Source organism: Zingiber officinale, chromosome 6A (assembly GCF_018446385.1).
Source record: "Zingiber officinale cultivar Zhangliang chromosome 6A, Zo_v1.1, whole genome shotgun sequence".
Lineage (NCBI taxonomy): Eukaryota > Viridiplantae > Streptophyta > Magnoliopsida > Zingiberales > Zingiberaceae > Zingiber > Zingiber officinale.
Window position 1 is genome coordinate 127,261,469 of NC_055997.1, and position 20,151 is coordinate 127,281,619.

At 36.5% G+C, this 20,151-nt stretch overlaps 1 protein-coding gene and 1 long non-coding RNA gene across 9 annotated transcripts; both read right to left on the reverse strand.

The window, feature by feature from the left end:
• Positions 1-2,266: 2,266 nt before the first annotated feature.
• On the reverse strand, positions 2,267-11,976 carry LOC121998020 (ATP-dependent DNA helicase SRS2-like protein At4g25120). Of its 7 annotated transcripts, none has more exons than XR_006116414.1 (9): positions 11,811-11,970; positions 11,402-11,509; positions 8,998-9,054; positions 8,810-8,915; positions 8,589-8,722; positions 8,387-8,439; positions 8,223-8,267; positions 5,230-5,320; positions 2,267-5,131 (listed from the first exon to the last, which is right to left on the reverse strand). XR_006116414.1 is itself a non-coding variant. In XM_042552736.1 (8 exons), exons 2-7 carry the CDS (start codon positions 11,486-11,488, stop codon positions 8,258-8,260), a joined length of 447 nt encoding a protein of 148 aa, XP_042408670.1. In that variant the 5' UTR covers positions 11,489-11,509; positions 11,811-11,970; the 3' UTR covers positions 2,267-5,320; positions 8,223-8,257. The 7 variants fall into 7 exon arrangements, 1 of the variants encoding a protein (XP_042408670.1); XR_006116413.1 differs by adding an exon at positions 6,189-6,307 and having other exon boundaries at positions 2,267-6,117; XR_006116411.1 differs by lacking the exons at positions 2,267-5,131; positions 5,230-5,320 and adding exons at positions 5,858-6,117; positions 6,189-6,307 and having other exon boundaries at positions 6,609-8,267.
• A 5,257-nt stretch (positions 11,977-17,233) lies between these two features.
• LOC121998030 lies at positions 17,234-19,833 on the reverse strand. 2 transcript variants are annotated; one of them, XR_006116425.1, is made up of 5 exons: positions 19,543-19,833; positions 19,417-19,455; positions 17,661-17,729; positions 17,503-17,586; positions 17,234-17,396 (listed from the first exon to the last, which is right to left on the reverse strand). It is a non-coding gene; the product is annotated as an uncharacterized LOC121998030 (long non-coding RNA). The 2 variants fall into 2 exon arrangements; XR_006116424.1 differs by having other exon boundaries at positions 17,234-17,586; positions 19,543-19,829.
• Between the last annotated feature and the right edge of the window lie 318 nt (positions 19,834-20,151).

Here is a 20,151-nt window from a genome sequence, read left to right on the forward strand (position 1 = left end):
GCAGATGAAATACTACAACCCTAACGATGCTCTAGAGTGACAATTTCACGAGGATGATTTTACATCAAAAGAAGAAGAGGAGGATCACAATGATGAATTGAATTTGTATCCGATAAAGAAAAAGTTATTGACAATTATGAAATAGAATAAATTTATGAAATTTTATTAGTTGTATAATTTTGAACTCATTTTAATTAAATGTTATTATGTTATAGTTATAGAATATGATTTATTATGTAATTTAAGCTGATATCGTAGAATCCGTCTAACGACGCCTAATCCCCACCTTCGCGACGAAGGTGCTAAACGTTGGTCCAACGCCCAATTAATGCGTAACAAATTTTAGAACCATGCTCTGAACTAATAAAATGCAAGAACAAGAAATCAAACTGACACAACATCCATGAAATATTGAACTACCTGCTACTGACTAATTTTCTGTCAAAGCAAAAAATTGTAAGCACATATTAGATAAACACAAGAAAAATACGATATAAATTGAGTTGTGCATGATTCTAGTTCCTTTGCATGCATTCTTTATCTCCCGGTTTAACAGTGTAAGTGTGCACTTTGTTTATCTGTATCTATATCCTCGGAGAAAAGCCACAAAGATATTCAAGCATAATTCATAATTTTAGAGATAAATTAAGGATTAAAAAGAAGTGACATAGAGGCATTGTTTTGAAAAGGTTCCAATCGCATAAGAATCATTCAGGCTAGAACAATCTAGATGGTTAGATTCTAAGTCATGCTCAAGTTGGTATTAACATATTTACGTGATGCGGAGAATTATTTATGGCGGTTTAAGTTTTTGTTAATAAGATTGATGAAGTTGAATAATTGGATGCAGTATATAAGTATATGTGAACTTATTTTTTCATGCCATGATATTATTAGCAATATAATTAATTTTAAAAATAATAATTATATTGGATCACGTGTTACATAGTAACTCGATATGGCATATTGCTCGCATAAGCTTTGAAATCCATGCAGAGAATTTTGTGTAATACCTTACAGATTAGTTATAGTCTGAAAACCTTGTAGATTTAAGTCGCAAGAAAATCTATCCTTCACAAATAACAAATGGTTCCCTTAATTTTCTTGGCCTAATTATCAGCATCACCACAATCATTTTATTTGAAAATCAACTTGAAATGTTGTTATATTAGAATCAGTACATAAGCCACATATGCAGCATGTTCGAGATTGAGATGCAATTATATGTTCCATGAGGCTTAATTGTCAATTTTACTTAACAAAGATCATATATTGCAAACAGTCAAGATTATCATGCATCATGTAGAATCACTAGATAAACAAGAGCTTTCTAAATAGTCAAGTCACAACATATTGGATTATGTTAAATGCCATAATGCACTAATCAATGCATAGCAGAATCATTGGGAAGGTTTAGTTGTCGCATAATGTATAGCTTAAGCCTTAATGTATACCAAGAGATTAACATGCAACAAAATCACTTACTGATCTTAGGTCATTGTCCTCATTCAAGAACTTCCCACCACCTGCATCAACAATCGCACGTTTCCAAAGAAGGCATTTCTGAAAAACATAAAACATCAGTGTAACGATGAGCAAAATCACGTCAAAAGAAACTTAAATGACAGGTTTTTATATGAATATTAACATGATGACTGACATTTATTTCAATCAAGGTTCAAAATCTCAAGAACCATACTAGAGTTTTAGACTTTGACTAGAATGATAGTGATTCCGTACCGTATTTATGTTTTGACGTAGGTGGAGAATTGCAAGGAGGAGGAAGATGAAAAAGAAGAATAAGAAAATAACACATCTATATTCCTAACTCTATATAAAATTGTACGATTTTAACATTGTATTGCATGAACACAAGCTAAAAAAACCAAGCGAACATCACTTCAACTTGATGTAGTTTGTCACATGTCAAGAGGTGTTGAATGTTAGTATGACATTAAAGAAGTCAATATAAATTGATACAACAACACAAGATAAATTACCTGTGCCAAGTAGTTTTGCATAGTTTTAGAAATTTATCAAAACAATAAGTTTTGACTATCGCCCTGTACAAATTTCAAACCATGCATCAAAAAGAGATTGGCAAAAGCTTGTCAAGTTTACCATATTACAATTACAACACTTGCTTCATATATTTTCATCACAAATAAAACAAAAACATCTATGGATATGTAATATTTGAACAAATGACACTCAAGTTATATTAGTAAGAAACACACAAATTAGCATATTCTTAATTTTTTTTTTCCTTTTTGGTCTTGACCACAAGGCATCCCCACATTACACTAAATGTGAGAATCTTCTCCATTCAGGACAAGAGCAACAAGGTTAAATGCTTCCCAGAAATATCATGATACAGATTCATCACATATTCTTCAATAATATATACTTGGCAATTGACTGAACCACTTGATGCCATATAAAAATTGTTTGAAGTGTGCAAAACTACCTACATCTGTTTGAGGTTCTTGTTTTCATATCTGTTAACCATGAGTAAACAGTTTAATATTTGTACATCTCGTGCCATTAACCTTGCAAGCAAAGTGGAATTTATTTAACAGAACCTAAACACCAAGAATCACAAAAGAACAACCTTATCTTGACACCAAGTCCTATCAATAGTGTGAGAAATACATTGATGACCAATAAAACAAAGATTCCAGTAATGGTCATGATAACAAATTCAGAGTCACCTATGTCAAATTAGATGGTATTCAGTGATGAAAAAACTACAATGCAATGTGACAAGATTTTAGCCACAAGTTCCAAAGGGGACAGACTGCCTCAGAAAGAAAGCAGTTCCTACCAATAATTAAGTGAAAAGGAATTACAAGAAAAATAAAACTAAAGTAATCTTGGAAATGATATTAAACTGAACCTGAGGTAACATATTTGCTACAGAAGAGATGACCATTGAGATTGAACTTTCCAAACAGGATGAAGATAGCATCAAATTATAAATTAATCAAAGAAAAAGAATTATATAAAATATTAACTACTAAGTTTCAACTGAAATGAGTAATCCTCTATCCAAACTGACTAAAGAGAACCATCTCAGATAGAAAGGACAAATTGTAATGTTCCTTGGAACATGAAGATGTTTCCTTTTGGTATCGCATAAATAAATAAATAAATAAAAATTCTAGTAACAATACTAAAAATAAAAGAGACTGATCATTCTAAAGGAAAATTTGGTAGAAACCTACAAAACTGTTGGCAAAGAACTATAAGAGACGGATAATGGAATATGGCGTGACGTGCCTTGGAAAGCAATCACGTGATCGAAAGAGAGAAGAGAAAATGAGAAAATAAGAGGATTTTTTATTGTTATGAAAACTATAGTTTTTTTTCCCATTAATTAGTTAGGCCAAGTTAGATAGTCATTGGTTGTAGTCTTATTTGATGAATAAAAATTAGCCTACCTCTTAACATAAATGAATTAAAATAGAAAAGTTGATACATCAAACAAGAACTAACAAATTATAATGTCACCCTAATTAAGAATAATACGGCAAGTGAATAGTATGATGATTTGAAAGCTACTAGGCGTGGCTGAAATAGGTTAAGATGGTACACGCAGCTTCTAAGGCACACAATTACATATAAAATTCTTCAGGTTCCTCAATCAGAGTTAAGGTTAAAGGAGTAGAGGAAAACCAGGGACTAAGACTATAGTTAAGGAACTAAAAAATCAAATAACAGATCTCAAAGTTACTAGTGATATAATTTATTCAATGGAGATAAGATCCATGTAGCTAAAACCCAAACAGTTGAAATTAACATGGCTCGATGATAAAAATGAGTGAATAGAACAGAAGTTTGTGATGAAACACCCCACTCTTAGCTCTTTGATTACCTGTTTTGCCTTGTTTGATATGACTGAAAGAATGATATTTAAGCTAAAATTTCATAAATGGCTCTTCTCAAGATGTTCTTATCAAGTCCTTTTAATAGAAATACATCAACGGCAATACCAACCAAGGTTATTTACCAACCAAACACTCCTGTTGGCGCATACAGCTAAGAACCAAGATAGAAATTTCATCTAGGAACAAATATTAAGAACATTGTAAAAGTAAACACCAAGATAACAAAGCAGTAGTATCAATATTCATTATTTCTTACTCTTCTTTCAAGCGTGGAGATCATATCAAGTGAAAATAATACTTTGCATCCTTGAGTAAGTTGAGACCTTGTAAACGAAAACACAGGAAGAATTGGAACCATAGAATGTTCAACGTAAGTAAAACAATTAACATAATAATTAGTAGATGAGCAGAGGCATGAATCTGAAGGTCTTCCATGTGATGTCGATGGAATTAGCAAATTTCATCACAAAGTTAATTGGAACAACAGGGACAACATTGACAACTCATTGATTGTACATCACCCATCCAGAAATAAGGGGGGAAAACTGTAGTTGCTTCTTTCTTGTAGGTGAAGGAGAATAGGTCAAATAAATATCATATGTATCTCTTATATGGACAACTTAAATGGCATTGACCAAATATAGCAAACCACTATGTAACAACCTAAATATTATTTCCAAATTAAGAGGAAGCAGTTGTTATAGAGAACAAATATAATTTTATTATATGCAGGATCATAAAAACACTGAATTATACTACTAATCAAGTTAAAAAAGACCTCAGCTGAAAGTTCCAAGTTATCAACCCATGATGAAGTTAACCTTAAGACCAACAGAATCCTATGGAAGAGGAACTAAGACTTCACGAGCATGATGTCATAACTATGATTTCACAATGCATTCCTTTCAATGATTGTGGTATAGATCCTCATTAACCATTAGCACAGCAACGTGATTGAAAAAAATGCAGAGATATAAAAAATAAGAGCTTGCCAAATTAGCCAAAGGAACTTGCTAGTGAAGTGAAGATACCTCCTTCCCCGGAATAAATTGCAAAAAATGTTATCAGCTCAACTAAAAATGACAAGATCATAAATATAGCATGTACTATACAAATCATAAAATTAAGTCTAAAGAATATAAAGGAGGTCGAGAACAAAAAACCTTTTGAAAGTACAAGAAACTTTTGCATGAAAAATGTCTTTTGCAGATGCCAAAAAGCTACATTTTCTTGCTGAGGAAATCCTTTCAACATAATCAACAACATGTATGTCACCATGTTAGTCACTCAGGTTGCTCAATTGAGAAGTTGAGTGCCTAAACTGAAGACAACTGCAAATCACCAGGAAAAAGTGCCTTGAAGGAAAGCCGAAATGGACTAACATCACAATCAGGCAATGTTGTTCTCAGTAATGCCATAATAGCTTTTGTTACCTGATGTGCAATGTCTTCATTAACACAATTTCGGAGTAGCACAAAAATTATAATAATAAACATAAAAGGCAAAGTAATTAAGTTCATCCCATTCAAGAGAGCCTAGGATTCTGAAGTTTACCTACTAATTCACTTGCAATGGCAATATTACACATGCCATGGCCCAAGAAGAGAGCTTCCAATAATGAGATAAGAGATCAACTTACTCTATAAGATGCAGTCAGGATGCATATATTTGCAGTATGAAGAGAAAACTCAAAGATATTTCGAAACTAGTAATAAATTTTTATGGTCAACTTGATTCATGTGTTGTTTCTTTTAGCAGGGAATGTAATGGAAAAGTGAATACCTATTCTTATTCTAGCATTACAACTGACACAACTTGTCAATCTTAGCTAATTTCTGCAAAATAAGATGATGTTACTAACTGATGAGCCTACTTAGAGTTAATAACTGCTTGAAGAAGCTTCATCATGTGTTGCAATAACCTACAAGCATACGATAAGAAGTAAAAGCCTAATCACTAAAACGAAGATGTAACAGCATGAAGATGTAACAGCATAAACTAGATTATCCTCATGAAATAACAAAACTCAATAGTAGAGCAAGTTAAGAGACCAGCACTCACAGCTCCCATGACCTAACAAGCAATTACAAGATGCAAATATAATTAAGGCGCAAGCAAAAATTCTGCACGAAAACAGAAAGCCACCCTTTTTCCGATAAAAGGCAACCCCATGAGTATTAAAAGGTATTCTCCTGTCTTGCAAACATGCTTGGGATGCTTTTCCAGAGACCTGCATTATTTGATGTCACATGAGTAAGCAGAATAAACAAATTGGTTATAGCATCGTATGCAATAACTTACTTGTCTCCGGTAAAGAATCGCAACATTGCCAAAGGAGACGTCAGCATTGAGTCATGTGATGTCATCTCTAAAATTTTGTCAATGACAAATGCACATTGTGCATCTTCGTTGCGCCATTCCTTAATAGAAACCTGACTACTGTTAAGCAGCATACTTCAAACAGTGACATCAACACTTTATATCAAATATCATCATAATCATTTCCTCTTTGGGAGTACATTGCATGAATCTTATCACCCCATTGAAATCCATGCAATGCAATATTCTAATTAATTAAATTATTTTTCTACATTAACAAATATTGATGTTGGTCTACCACCACTTACATCTTTCATTCTAATAATTTCACTCTTCCAACAAGACAATTCATCGATCATCTTTGAACATGCATGTTCCTGTCGGGAAGCTGAGAAGACGAACCTGCCGGTGTGACGTGTCTGGAATGTTGACCGCATCTCAATGACCCGGATGTTGGGCTGTCTCCTGCATTGACCAAGTCGTCCGATGTCCTTTAGTGAACACTACTTGCCCCGGTCTCTGGTACCCCGATGCTCGAGGCGGGTCCCACGAATATATAAGTAGCTGACTAATGATAGAACTAAATAAATACAAGACGAGTACGATGACGTACCTGGCCCCGGAGGGGCGCCCTCGGATGGATCGGTGAGTTGGTCGCGCTGCTGATCGAGCCGTCATGGCCCCGAATGAGTAGATGAATATGAACTAGCTAAGGAGTCGGATCTGGGGGCGACAACATGGAATCTGGTGCAACATGGATCCAGAAGGCGGCATGCAGGCCGAGACATGACAACGGCACCTAGGCCGGAATACCACAACGGCTCGCAAGCCGACATACGGCACGCAGGCCGAATAATACCAATAACTAAGCGGCTCGATGCCGGAACACAACACACAAAGCACAATACCAGCCATGGAGGTCGTGAGTCGGCCAACAATGGATGTGGCATCGGAGGGCAGCGGCGGCAATGGCCGCTGGGCTCGGTGGCTGTGGCAGCGAGCGGGGAGTAAGCGTTAAGGACGGAACTGACGATATGAGCGCGGAGGACGCCGGGCGAAGTAGGCAGCTACTCGCTCGGGGGAGGAGCCGAAAGGGGAGGCGAGCTCGGAGGTCTCGGGCAGGAGGTCATGGCCCTCGGAGAGCTGGTCAGCGGCGACAGTCTCAACGCAGCGGAGAAGGAGGCCGAGGAGGCGAAGTCCGCGAGATTCCTCGCCAAGGGAGCCGCCGTCCAAGGCTGACTCCTCGACGGAAGGGGAAGCGGAGGTGGCAGGAGGTTCGGCCTCCGGTTGTCATTGAGGTCGAAGGGGGGCGTGGCGACGCCGGCGACGGTGGAGGAGGAGGATGAAGGTTCGCGGCCAGGGCACTTGGATCTCCTGAAGGAGGAGGAGGCGGCATCATCGAGGGAGGGCAGTGGCATGCATGAGAGAGAGAGGCGTCCATCCGCCGACGGCGGCGAGGGACCAAGAAAAAGTCCCTTCCTCTGTTCATGGTGGCGGCGGCCCCAAACTACAGCACGAAGCCAAAAAGTCCTCTCCCCCTTCCTTCTCAATGAACAGTGCGTCTTATAAACTCAAAGCCCTAATCTTGCAAAAGACTGAACAGCCCCTCTCTTTCTCCCTAATCACTCCTACGCCCCAAGCTGCATCCGCATCAATGTATATATCATCTCTTTATTTATTCTTAAGAACTCCTCGCATCCATTTCAACCTTCTCGTCTCTGCTATAATAGCTTGTTGAATATGTTGTTTTTCCACATCCCAACACTCCTCAACAGAGTATCGCTAGTCAAATCACAATCTTATAAAACTTTAATTTCAGTGTTTGAGGACATGATTATCACAAACGACTCCAAATGCTTCACTCCATTTTGATCACTCATTTTATAGCATATTAAGTATATCTTCATCAATATGCTTATTACATAACAAGTATACCTTGCTTCCACAGGAATTATCAATCACAATTTGTTTAATACAGCAACGTTTATTATTGTTCAGTATGAGAGCAGAAACTACCTCAACAATGCACTTGGTAGAGCGGTAATTCTTCTTCAATCTAACCTGTAATCAGTTACAGTCCAAATAAGAAATTAGGACCTTCACACGGAAGTCAAATGCTAGCATTCATGAAGAGTCAAATATTTTTAAGACTAGAAATAGCAAAATCAAAGGCACAAAACCTCTTTGACAGTAGGAAAGTTTCTTTGACAGCACCATTAAAACTGAATATGGACTGGATGCAGTTAAAAACAGAAATAGTAAGAAACATGAAGAAATACAAATATCTGGCTTTGAAAGAGAATAACAGCTTTGATCATATCAGAAACATGTATCTCAAAAATAAGAGTAGAAGTAAAGAAAACCAGAAGAAAATAAGCAAACCTGATCTTCATCACCAATAATTTTTACACGATTATGAGAAGCTAAAATCCTTAAGAGGCCATACTGCAATGAACTTGTATCCTGAAATTCATCTATAACAATTGCCTTCCAAGTGCTCCAACACTCATTGTACACTGAATATTCACAAATATTAAGTTAATTTCATATAACATTAACCAGAGTATGCTTGGATACTATTAGCATTAAGTGCACATAATGACCTTCAGGGAAATCAGCAAGTAACTTCACAGATGAGCTAATGAAATCATGAAAATCCAAAGCGTTGCAAGAGCTAAGAATCTTGTCATAGTTTTCAAGGATCAAAGCCTGATTTTAAACAAAAGAGGTTAGGTCATGTCATTCTTAACAGAGATGGAGGGATGGATTTATAATGAGAAAAATCACATACACCAGTTTCATCACCATTTATACCACAGTCTTCAGCTGTTCTGCCAGAGGCCTTAGCCTGCCAATGTATTGTAAATGTCATTACACATTTGCAAATATAAATGAGCAGACCACCAAAATCTTGTGTGTGCAATGATTATACTTAAACAACAAAATATATAACAACCAAATCAAAATGCTTAACAATAAAAAAGATTAAAAGATATGTAAGTACTGGTGTATGTCAAATTTGCAGATTCTGGAGTACAAGTAGCAACTTTTCAGTAGATCATGGCCTACAACAAACTAAGCGTTAGAAAACACATTAGATGTCCATGTTGAAAGAGACAACAAAAAGTTAAACAACTTCAGAACAGAGTTTTAAATGCCAGTCAAATATGATGACTCAAGTTCATTGCACAGTCTGAGATGTGCTTTTCTCTGTCTGTACACTGGACACACAATTGGCATGAATCACCTATCCTAACTAGTCACTAAAACAGAAAGCAGCAATAACTTGCAAGGAATTTTTTGAAATTTGAGTCCACAGTCACTACAAGTAGTTCATAGAATATGTACTGGGATATCATCCATTATACCAACCTGTATGATCCTGTGGTAAAAATATATAGGTACCAGTTAGCGCAAAACCTTTTCTAGTACCAGCACTCCATCAGACTAAGTTGTATATACCAGACCAATTAAAATTTAATCTTTGCTTGTATGAACATTCAAAATAGGTGACTCATGATATGCTGATCATGTACTTTTTTTCTCAATGTTAGGTTTCATCCATCGTGATATTAATGTTTTCTAAAGAAAAAGAATAAATATAGGGGGAATGATAATCCCAGCTAAAGAATTAGTCATATAATTAAATCCCAGTAAGTTAAACTTAAACTTATTTACTAGTAGAACTTTTCGAATAATAAAATTTGAACTTAGCTCGATATTATTTATTTTGATTACTTTAAGTTTTCCATTGTTGTCAAATGTAAAATAGCCTAAGTTCTTGATTTTTAATTTTGTGAATTTCAATCTGTCTCCCGTCATATGTTTGAAACACCTACTATACAACATCCATTAATTCAAATCATTATTTTTTACCAATAAAGTACTCAATTTGGAACCAACTTAAGTAGATTTTTAAATGCATAGATTGATTTCAGCTAATTATTTTCCATCTCACTCATTCTATATATAAAACATAAACTTTATGAGTTCGTGTAAGATAGAGTTAAATTAATCTTAACTTTTAAATTGATTTAAAGTTTAAGTTCATTAATATAAGAAAATTAATCAAGTTGAGAAATTAATTAAAAATATGAATTAAGTTTTGAAAAATAATTAGATTTAAATTTTGAAAAAAGAATGAGTTTGGTTAAGTATTTGATTAGTTTGAGTTAGGTTAAGTAAATTAATAGATTAATCCTTACATCTCACCCATTTCTAGATTAATCCTTATAAATTTTTTTTTGAGATGTTTATAATTTGAAATCTAGGAATTGATTAATATTTAAGTTATACTTTAAGTTTTTATCTAATAATCCTAATCTAGGCTGCATAAGGAAAGCAGTAAATCAGGCAATCAAGCAAATCTATCTAATAATAAAGATGGTCTTTCTATTGAATTCTCCTAGATCATAACCTCAATAAAATCTATCAAGGTAATGATTTGATCATTATGGATCCAATATTAATTAAGTCCAACTTTATTAGTCAAGTTCGAGTTAAAGACTCATGCTTGGACTAGATTTCTATTAGTTTGATTTAGTAAAGACAAGTAAGATCTGAATCGATATTTGGCTTTGTATCCAAGTTCGGATCGGTTATATACGGCCCTTTATTTTCCAAGAATAAAATCAAGATTATTGAAACACAAAGTGAACACAAAGCTCCTACATCCGTTGTACTTTGTACTTGTTGAGAAAGCTCTAACATGGTGCGAGCCTCAACTTGAACTTAGTCTTGAGATTTTTAGGAGGCGCACAGAAGCATGTATTGTTAGGACAATAAGCATACATTTCTTCTGATCACAATATGCAAACAAATTACTTTTTTAGTTGTTCTAAGAGTCAAGTACATAGTCATCTAGTCTCTGTCAAAATGGATGAAATCAACGATGTAAATTCATATAGCCAGGGTATAATAATTAGTTTCCAGTGAATGTAATCCTGAAAGAGCGAGGCAACAGATATAGTAACTTATTGTCTTAGTGCAATTGAGGAACTTAGTGTCCCGCAACATCTAAATGATTCAACAAGCTGCTCTTCAGTAACCTAAGACAACGAAAGTAACTAGAGTCAGAAAAATACAAGACTATTCATTCAAGCTACCATCTCACTCCCGTAACATATTGTTGGATACAGTCAGAAAAATATAAAACGCGTACAAGATTACGAGGTATGAAGTTACGCCCTGCATACCTTCTGGTGAAGATTAGAAACAAAGACAGACCTCCTGATAGACTCTCCGTATTGAGCCATTGGAATTCTGTCGAACCTATTACGCATCTCAAGCAAACTGTACTTTCTCTGCGGAAAAGAAAAAAAAAATCAATTACGACAAGTAGGTTTCCCTTTTCCTCCAACTACAGAAGATTAAATCCGGATCAAGGGACCGTGATCGCGCTCCTGTCCAGAATAGAATAAGCATGGCCAAGAGACCCGACGATAGTAAGGAGGGGGGAACGAACTCCTCGGCAGAGGGGTTCAACTGGAGAAATGCGAGGGCGAGCACATCTGAAATCGATTCCGTGCGGTCAAATCGGCCATCTTTCGTAGCACGGGGAGAGGAAGATGATGGAGGCTGGACTTGAAGGAACGGAGTCGATACCTGGAAGGAAGATCAGGTGACGTAACCGAGGCGTTGCGCTTAACTTCAGAAGAAGTCCGGAGAGCCGGCGCCGCTCATCGTCGCTGTCTTCCTCAATCTCTCCTCTCTTCGCCTGCTGGCCGCGATTCCAAAGAATTATTTAGGCCTTGGCCCATTTATCAACTCACTAGGGAAAAATATAATAGATTACCCGTTGGATCAGTGAGAGAACGACTCTTCTCATAAACATTCGAAACATACTTAATTGTTGTCCAATATATATTTGTCACAAAGTTTTAAAGTTTTGATTATGGGACTATCTTTTTCTTGATTGTGGGTCAATGGTAGGATTATTCTTCAAATTATATTACTATTCCCCTTCATGAGATGTATTCTCTGTGTAACATTCCCTTTCTCCTTATGAGATTATTTTTGAGGTTTCCATGATTCATTAAATTTGATGTTGCTGGAGAGAAACTACAATCTAAAAAGATTATCGCATCTTTTATTAATTCCAGTTAGTAGCATATTCGCTAATAAGCCTAGACTTCCTAGAATTGAACATATTTGTAATAAGATAAAATTTTATATATCTTTGAGCTACTTTAGGATGATTGTCAAGAATATGCTTATGATTATACAAGTATAAGGACCTATATCAATAGGTGAGAGTAACGCTCCATCATAAATAATACATTATACATGGGAGTAACGCTCATTCATAAAACTACAAATGATCAAGACATCTAGCTATTTAGCTATGAACTTCGAGAGATCGCCCTATAGATAACCTATGGATAGTTCAAAATAACAAGAGATTGCTCTACCATAAATAACCCGTGGACAGACAAGATATAACTATCTAGCTACAAACTGCGGGAGATCACTCTATCACGGATACCCCGTGATCAGCCTAGGGTATAACAACTTAAGAAGAACAATGTAACGACCCGACCCCTCGGCCCCTTGGGCGGCCCATCTGGCGGCCCCTTGGCTGTCCCTTGGGCGGCCCAACTGACGACAGTGGATTTTTGTCTTCCCCAGGATTCGAACTCTAGACCTCCAGGATAAGTACTAGAGTTTATGAATCCTGGTAGCCAAGTGAGCGCCACTCGGCTACCAGGATTCATAAACTCTAGTACTTATCCTGGAGGTCTAGAGTTCGAATCCAAGGGAAAGCAAAAATCCACTGGCCAGGGGTGGAAAGACCTTGTAAGTAACGGCACGACCGAGGGTCGTCGGTCGACGACATAAGGGGTCGCCAGTTGGGCCGTCCCCCTCGGCCCCTTGGGCGGCCCAACCTTGGTCCCTTGGGCGGCCACAATGGCGGCCCAACTGGCGACCCCTTATGTCGTCAACCGACGACTCTTCGGCCATGCCGTTACTCACAAGGACTTTCCACCCCTGGCTAGTGGATTTTTGCCTTCCCTAGGATTCGAACTGTAGATCTCCAGGTTAAATACTAGAGTTTATGAATCTTGGTAGCCAAGTGAGTGGCAGGGGTCACCAATTGAGCCGCCATTGTGGCCGTCCAAGGGACCAAGGTTGGGTCGCCAGTTGGGCCGCCCAAGGGGCCGAGGAGCCGGATCGTTACAAACAATATAACAAATATATCGCAATCACTGTCAACTCTCTCAAGATTATAGTGGGGGCAATCATCAACCACTCGTAGGAGACTTAGTTGAAAGGATAGACCGGTCACTGTCAACTTTCTCAACATCATAATAGGTCACTCACTCGTATAAGACTTAGTTGAGGGGATATATTGTCACTGTCAACTCTCTCAACATCGTAGTGGGTCACCCACTCGTATGAGACTTAGTTGACATAATATACTGGTCACTGTCAACTCTCTCGACATCACAATGGGTCATCCAATTGTAGGAGATTTAGTTCACAAGATATACATACAACAACACAGTGTAAAGTTACTTACATAATAACCAACTACATCATCAAGAGTATACGAACTCTAAGCAATGATCCATAATCATAACTAGCATGTTAAACATAGGTACATCCAGAATCATAAACTAACACTCACATATATCTATATGTATGAAATGATCCAACAAGTGCCAACTATGCTTCATGCATAGTAATAGTAATACTTATAGTACACACGACACACGTGTGTACACTACATGGTATATACATAACAAATCATAAGCATCTTCCTATGGTACACACCATACATGTGCATACATTACATGATGTGCATCAATTAACATAAGCATTTTCCTATTGTACACATTATACACTTGTATACACTACATGTCATGTATCACATAAAATAAGCATCTGCCTATTGTACACACCACACAAGTATGTACACTACATTATATGAATAATTAAAATGTCAATCATCCTATTGTATACATCACACACGTTTGTACAACTACAAGATATGAAAAAAAAAACTGAGATTGCATGGATATAAACTGATCAACTCAAAGATCAAGCATATACGTATCAAACTAATGTTAAATAAGAATAGTCAAAATAAAGTAAATTAATCCATCAATTAAATTCATGCACTAAAATCAATAAACTATAAAAATCAAAAAAGAATTATTCTTCAAATTATATTACTATTCTCCTTTATAAGATATATTCTCTATGTGACATTCCCTTTCTCCTTGCAAGATTATTTCCAAGGTTTCCATGATTCGTTAAATTTTATGTTGCCAAAGAGAAACTACCATCTAAAATGATTACCGCATCTTTTATTAATTCCAGATAGTAGCATATTTGTTAATAAGCCTAGACTTATTAGAATTAAACATATTTGTAATAAAATCAAATTTTATATATATCTTTGAGCTAAGGATGATTGTCAAGAATATGTAACTTACTTGTCTGAAGGCGATGAGATGGTGCGCTGGCTCGGATCACTGAAGAATAGCGAGCTTTCTTAAGATCTGAAAAAACTCCGCAACAATCCTGCACATAGTCAGATGATCCAACAAAGCGTTAGTGACCTAAGATCAGGATGGGAAACCCTTGCTAGTCGCTCCGACGCTCAAGTTAGTCTCCTCGCTCAAAAGTGGAAGAAGAATAGTAGAGAATGCCAGAAAGTAGGACATCAAATGCAAATGATTGTGTTAAGTACTTTGTCAGCGGAGAGGATTTTCCTTTTTATACCACCTTACATAACCTCCACGATAGTGAGATGGTCCCCGATTTGTTAGAATCTGTTAGAAGATGAGAAAAGTACAACCTAGACGTCGTGCAATTATCCTTCCAGGAATTTTTTTCTACCCCAGATGTACTTCCTTTGTCGTTTATCACTGGGGCCTGTGATAACATGTCTCAAGAACTATATCATTTTATCTAGTTAATAAATGAGGATGGTTCGAGGGAGAATATTCCTCGACAAGTTTGCCAAACTATTCTAATGTTGTCGACAACTTGTCTGTTGAATATGTCCCAGCCAACCATTAAGCTGGTTGTATATAGAGAATACCTTCTGTTGAACATATTTTAGCCGACCATTAAATCGGTTGTATATTGAGAATACCTTCTATTGAATATATTCCGGTCGGTCATTAAATCGATCGTATATTGAGACTACCTTTTCTTAAATATATATTGGTCGTATAAAATAGCTTCTATTGAATACATCCCAGCCGGTCATTAAGCCGATCGTATATTGAGAGTTTCTTCTATTCAATATATCTCGACTAGTCATTGCCGGTCATATATTGAGTACCTTTAAGCTCACTCGGACTTTGCCCAATCAAGCGCACACAAGCAACCTTACGCTCGCTCAACCTTCGCTCGGTCGATCATATGCTAAGAGCTTTATAAGGCTGAGTACCTTAAAGCATGTTTGGGTTTTTCCCGGTCGAGCATACATAGACAACCTTATATCCGTTCGGCCTTTGCTCGGTCGATCATATGCTAAGCGCTTTATAAGGCTGAGTACCTTAAAGTTCGTTCGGGTTTTACCCAATCGAGCATACATAGGCAACCTTATGTTCATTCAACCTTCACTCGACCAATCGTATGCTAAGAGCTTTATAAAATTGAGTACCTTAAAGCTCGTTCGGATTTTGTGTACATAGGCGACCTTATGTTCGTTCAACATTCATTTGATCGATCATATGCTAAGAGTTTTATAAGACTGAGTGCCTTTAAACTCGCTCGGGCTTTACCCGGCGAGCGCACACAAGCAACCTTATATGCGTTCGGCCTTCGCTCAACTGATTGTATGCTAGGAGCCTTATAAGGCTGAGTACCTTAAAGCTCATTCGGGTTTTGCAAGGTCGAGCATACATAGACGACCTTATATTCGTTCGGCCTTCACTCGATCGATCGTATGCTAAGAGCTTTATAAGACTGAGTACCTTAAAGCTCGTTCGAGTTTTGCTCGGTCGAGTGTACATAGGCAACCTTATATTCGTTCGACCTTCACTCAGCCGATCGTAAACTAAGAGCTTTATAAGGTTGAGTGTCTTTAAGCTCGTTGGGGATTTACCCGATCGAGTGCACACATGTAACCTTATAATCGATCGGATTTATAACCGATCAGCCCTATCTGAACATCCAGCTCGAGAGATGCTCAAGCACGTTTTTGGGACTTTGATGCAGGGTGATCAATAGAACCAGGTACCAAACATCACCCTATCCAAATCTTGAACGCCATCTCACCTTGACTTTAATATCCCTATCATTTTCTGAGTCCGCTCATCATAACTCATATCAATGCTTATGATTATGCATGTATACAAGGACCTAAATGTAAATTAAATTAATCTAATACATATATAGTAGAGAGGGCTAACTTTTTACATCTTCCTCCACTATCCACAACAAAAACAAAATGCTGACACAAAACTATCCAGGATTAAACCAGAATCAATAGAAGAATGATTTAGATTGTTACCAAAAACAAAAGAAATGATATTAAATTTTAGTGAACATTACTCCAAGAGTCATCTTATCAACCAACCGGCTAGGATGTTGAAATGCAGGTCGTTTTCCCCATTGATGAAATAAAAATGACACTGGATCTGTCTTCCATGTTAAACCTGATAAGATAGCAACAGCATGCAGCGCCTAATGACTATAATAATATAGATAATAACCTGAAGAAAATTTATCACTTATTTAAAAGTAGAAGTAGCTCTTCAGAAAACTACTGTTCAAGGCTATGTCAGTTATCCCTTCGAAACAGCAGGAGATATCATCAATTTTCTTAACATCTCCATGAACCTTCTCATCTGATGTTTCCAGTCCCATTGAATTAGAAATAATTTTATTTGAAATTACCAAATCTCGGGAGACCGCCTCACTCTAATAAATTAAACAAACAAAATGGTAATAGATCAATACAACATGTTCCTGACATAGGGCGCAAGATGAGAAAAGCAGCACAGACATCTATAACCATCATTAAAAGACACAATAAACAGCCAAACTAAGCAGTAACTAACATATACTCAATCAAGAATGTATACTCCAATATCTGAAATTCTGACAAGAATACAATAAAAGAAGGAAAAACAAGGTTTAGTACAAATAGGAAATTCAACCATAAATTCAAATCATCAGAATAACCAAAAGAAAAGTCAACTGAAAGCGCCTGTGTCTCCAGAAGATGACCTGGAATTTCATTAACGTGAAGGTTGGAGTAATTGAAAGTGGCACCAGAAGCGTTAGACCAACAATAATAAAAGGATTTGTGAAAGTGAAAAGGCCATATGATTACCTGCCAACTGGAATCCATGATGACATACACAATATACTTCTTTCGAGCACGAGTCATTGCAACAACATATAAAAGCCTACGCTCCTATTCATGACAAGATTTCCGAAGGGAAGAAAGCTAAGAATATAATGAAAAGACAGACTTATTACAAGGCTCACCTCAAGAGTTGTTGCACCTTGGTGAACATCATTATATTCATGAAGCAAAGGAATTTCATTATCATTGGCCTACAACCAACGCTAGCGTCAAAATGCTAACAAACTCATTATTAAAACATAAATAAAGTCTTGATGAGATTCCACATCAGAAGGCAAAAGCAGAAATAAAATGTTGAAGTTTACATCTTCATGAGTTTTGGCATTATTATTTAAAAAAACAGAGAAATTCGAGTCTCGATTAGCTGAATGTGTTCCACAGTAGATACACCCAACTTGAAAATGTCACTTGTATGTCTAGTTTGTTGGTGCTGGAAGCACCAGCTAATTGAACCTGTGCTTTGATATTGGCAAAGGGTTCCTACACAGTCCCTGATCACAGAACAAACCAAGCAGCTGCAAAGCAATAGATTCATTAAACTATTAGCATGTCATCATCCACCAGCCTGAGAATATAAATCTTACATTTCACTTACCTGGATAGGATGACACAAGGTCCAGAGTCATACAAGGCCAAGCCAGCAATATCATTTTCCTCTTCAAGTTACAATGATATTCTTTTTGCATTTTGGAATTTTACTAACAACTAATTGTGTGTCAAGCTACGATGATGGTGCATACTGAAATTTGATGTCTATGGTTGGCCTTGTTTTCATTCTGAAAGAACTGTATGATACAATATTAGATAGATAAGTGGTGTTTCTCTAGGGTATTACGCTTTACAATATTGCTCCCTGAACCTTTTTGAACATTGTCTCATAAAGAGGTTCTTCATCAACTACCTGTCCTTTTCAAGTCCATCCGTGGTAGATAAAAATCAGTCTATTTCCGTTTCATGTCAAACTAGCGACACATCATGACAATGGTGAATTGGAGATGGGAGGATGGATATGAGAAAATTCTTCAACAGGAATCATAATTTTGGAACTGCATTATACTAACAAGGTCACACTTTGGCTTGCATTGATGCATGCCGAGAAAAATTTAGATTAAGAATAGGACTATAATAATTAGACAGTTAACTGAAATTAATTGTTTCGTACTATAGCAGACTGATACTAACAATTAAATAGAACGAAGAGCACTTAGCGAGAAGAAGAAAGATGGTTTTTGTGTGTTTTGGTTTGAGGTTCTAGTGGCCTTTTTGTAGAAAATATCAACTTCTCCTCAAATTCCATTCAAAGGGAGATGGCCACTAACAACCATCCCTCAACCGTTGCTTAGTTGACAAACTCTAATCATTGGGCTAAGCTCCATTTAGTTAACACTACCTACTTTAATTTGTCTTCATTTTTGCCTTCTTCACACACACACACACGAGTATAAATTATTATTCTGATGAATTTAATTGTATATGATCAATGAGATCTGAAATGGAATTCATTAAAAAGGGAGAGGATTTTATTTATAAGAAAGGAAAAGGAAGAACCTTTAGGAAGTTCAAAAAGTCAAGCTAAAGGAAGGGAGAAAAGGTTTCCATCTCCATATGAAAATATTATTATTAATTTCTTTTATCACACATTTAATTTGCATTAACTCATGATTGCCCTTACAAGTTTTGTTAATTCATTAATATTAGATAATAATTGAAACAAAAAACACAAAGAAACATAAGAGATCAATTATAGATGGAAAAAATAAATACATTGAAACGTGTAGAGAAAATTAACACAAAATAATACTTGGAATGCAAATTGCACAATACTTAAACTGAGTGAAAATGGAGCTGCAATTTCTATTGGCAGATGCATTTGCATACCTTCACGATGAAAACAACATCCCATTCTAGACCTTTTGACTGAAAGAAAAAAAAATGTGTTCAGCTATATCCTAACCATCGACGTCAATATGAAGGAAATAACATTGTTAATTACAGAAAATGAACCTGGTGAATAGTTGTCACTGTAACAGAGTTTTTATTTTCTTGCCTACTAGATCGAAAATTTTCTGTTTCTCTCAAAGTTATGAACTCAATGAAGGACTTGAGTATGCGTCAACAACCTTCTTCTTTGCTAATGTTTTGATCTTCTGAATCAGTGTTCTCAAAAATGGCCTAGGAGGCCGTATAGGCGCTAGGCATCAGCTAGCCGCATCGAAAATATGCTAGTCGGCCAACCTAGGCACCCTTGGCCCCTAGGCGGGATTAAATGGGCCTAGGTACCGAATAATCAGTTGAATCATCTAGGCACCGTGGAAATAGTATAGGTTTTCATGTTTTTCTTAGTTTTAGCTTTTAAATTTAAAGTCCAATTTAAAAAAATGAAACGTAACCCCTTTCTTTTGTTGGGCTTAAGTTTTATAAACCCTAAACTCTGGTCCAACAAGAAAAAAAATAGGTTGGATGTCAACAAGTTGAACAATCTAGTATTTATCCAATTTAATGCTAGATTGTTGAACAAATTAAAAAAAAAAAAAAGGAATGTTGATGGCCTTATTGCAAAAGATGTTTCAAATGCAAAGGTTGGATTGTGGATGATGGGGAAGATCATAAGGT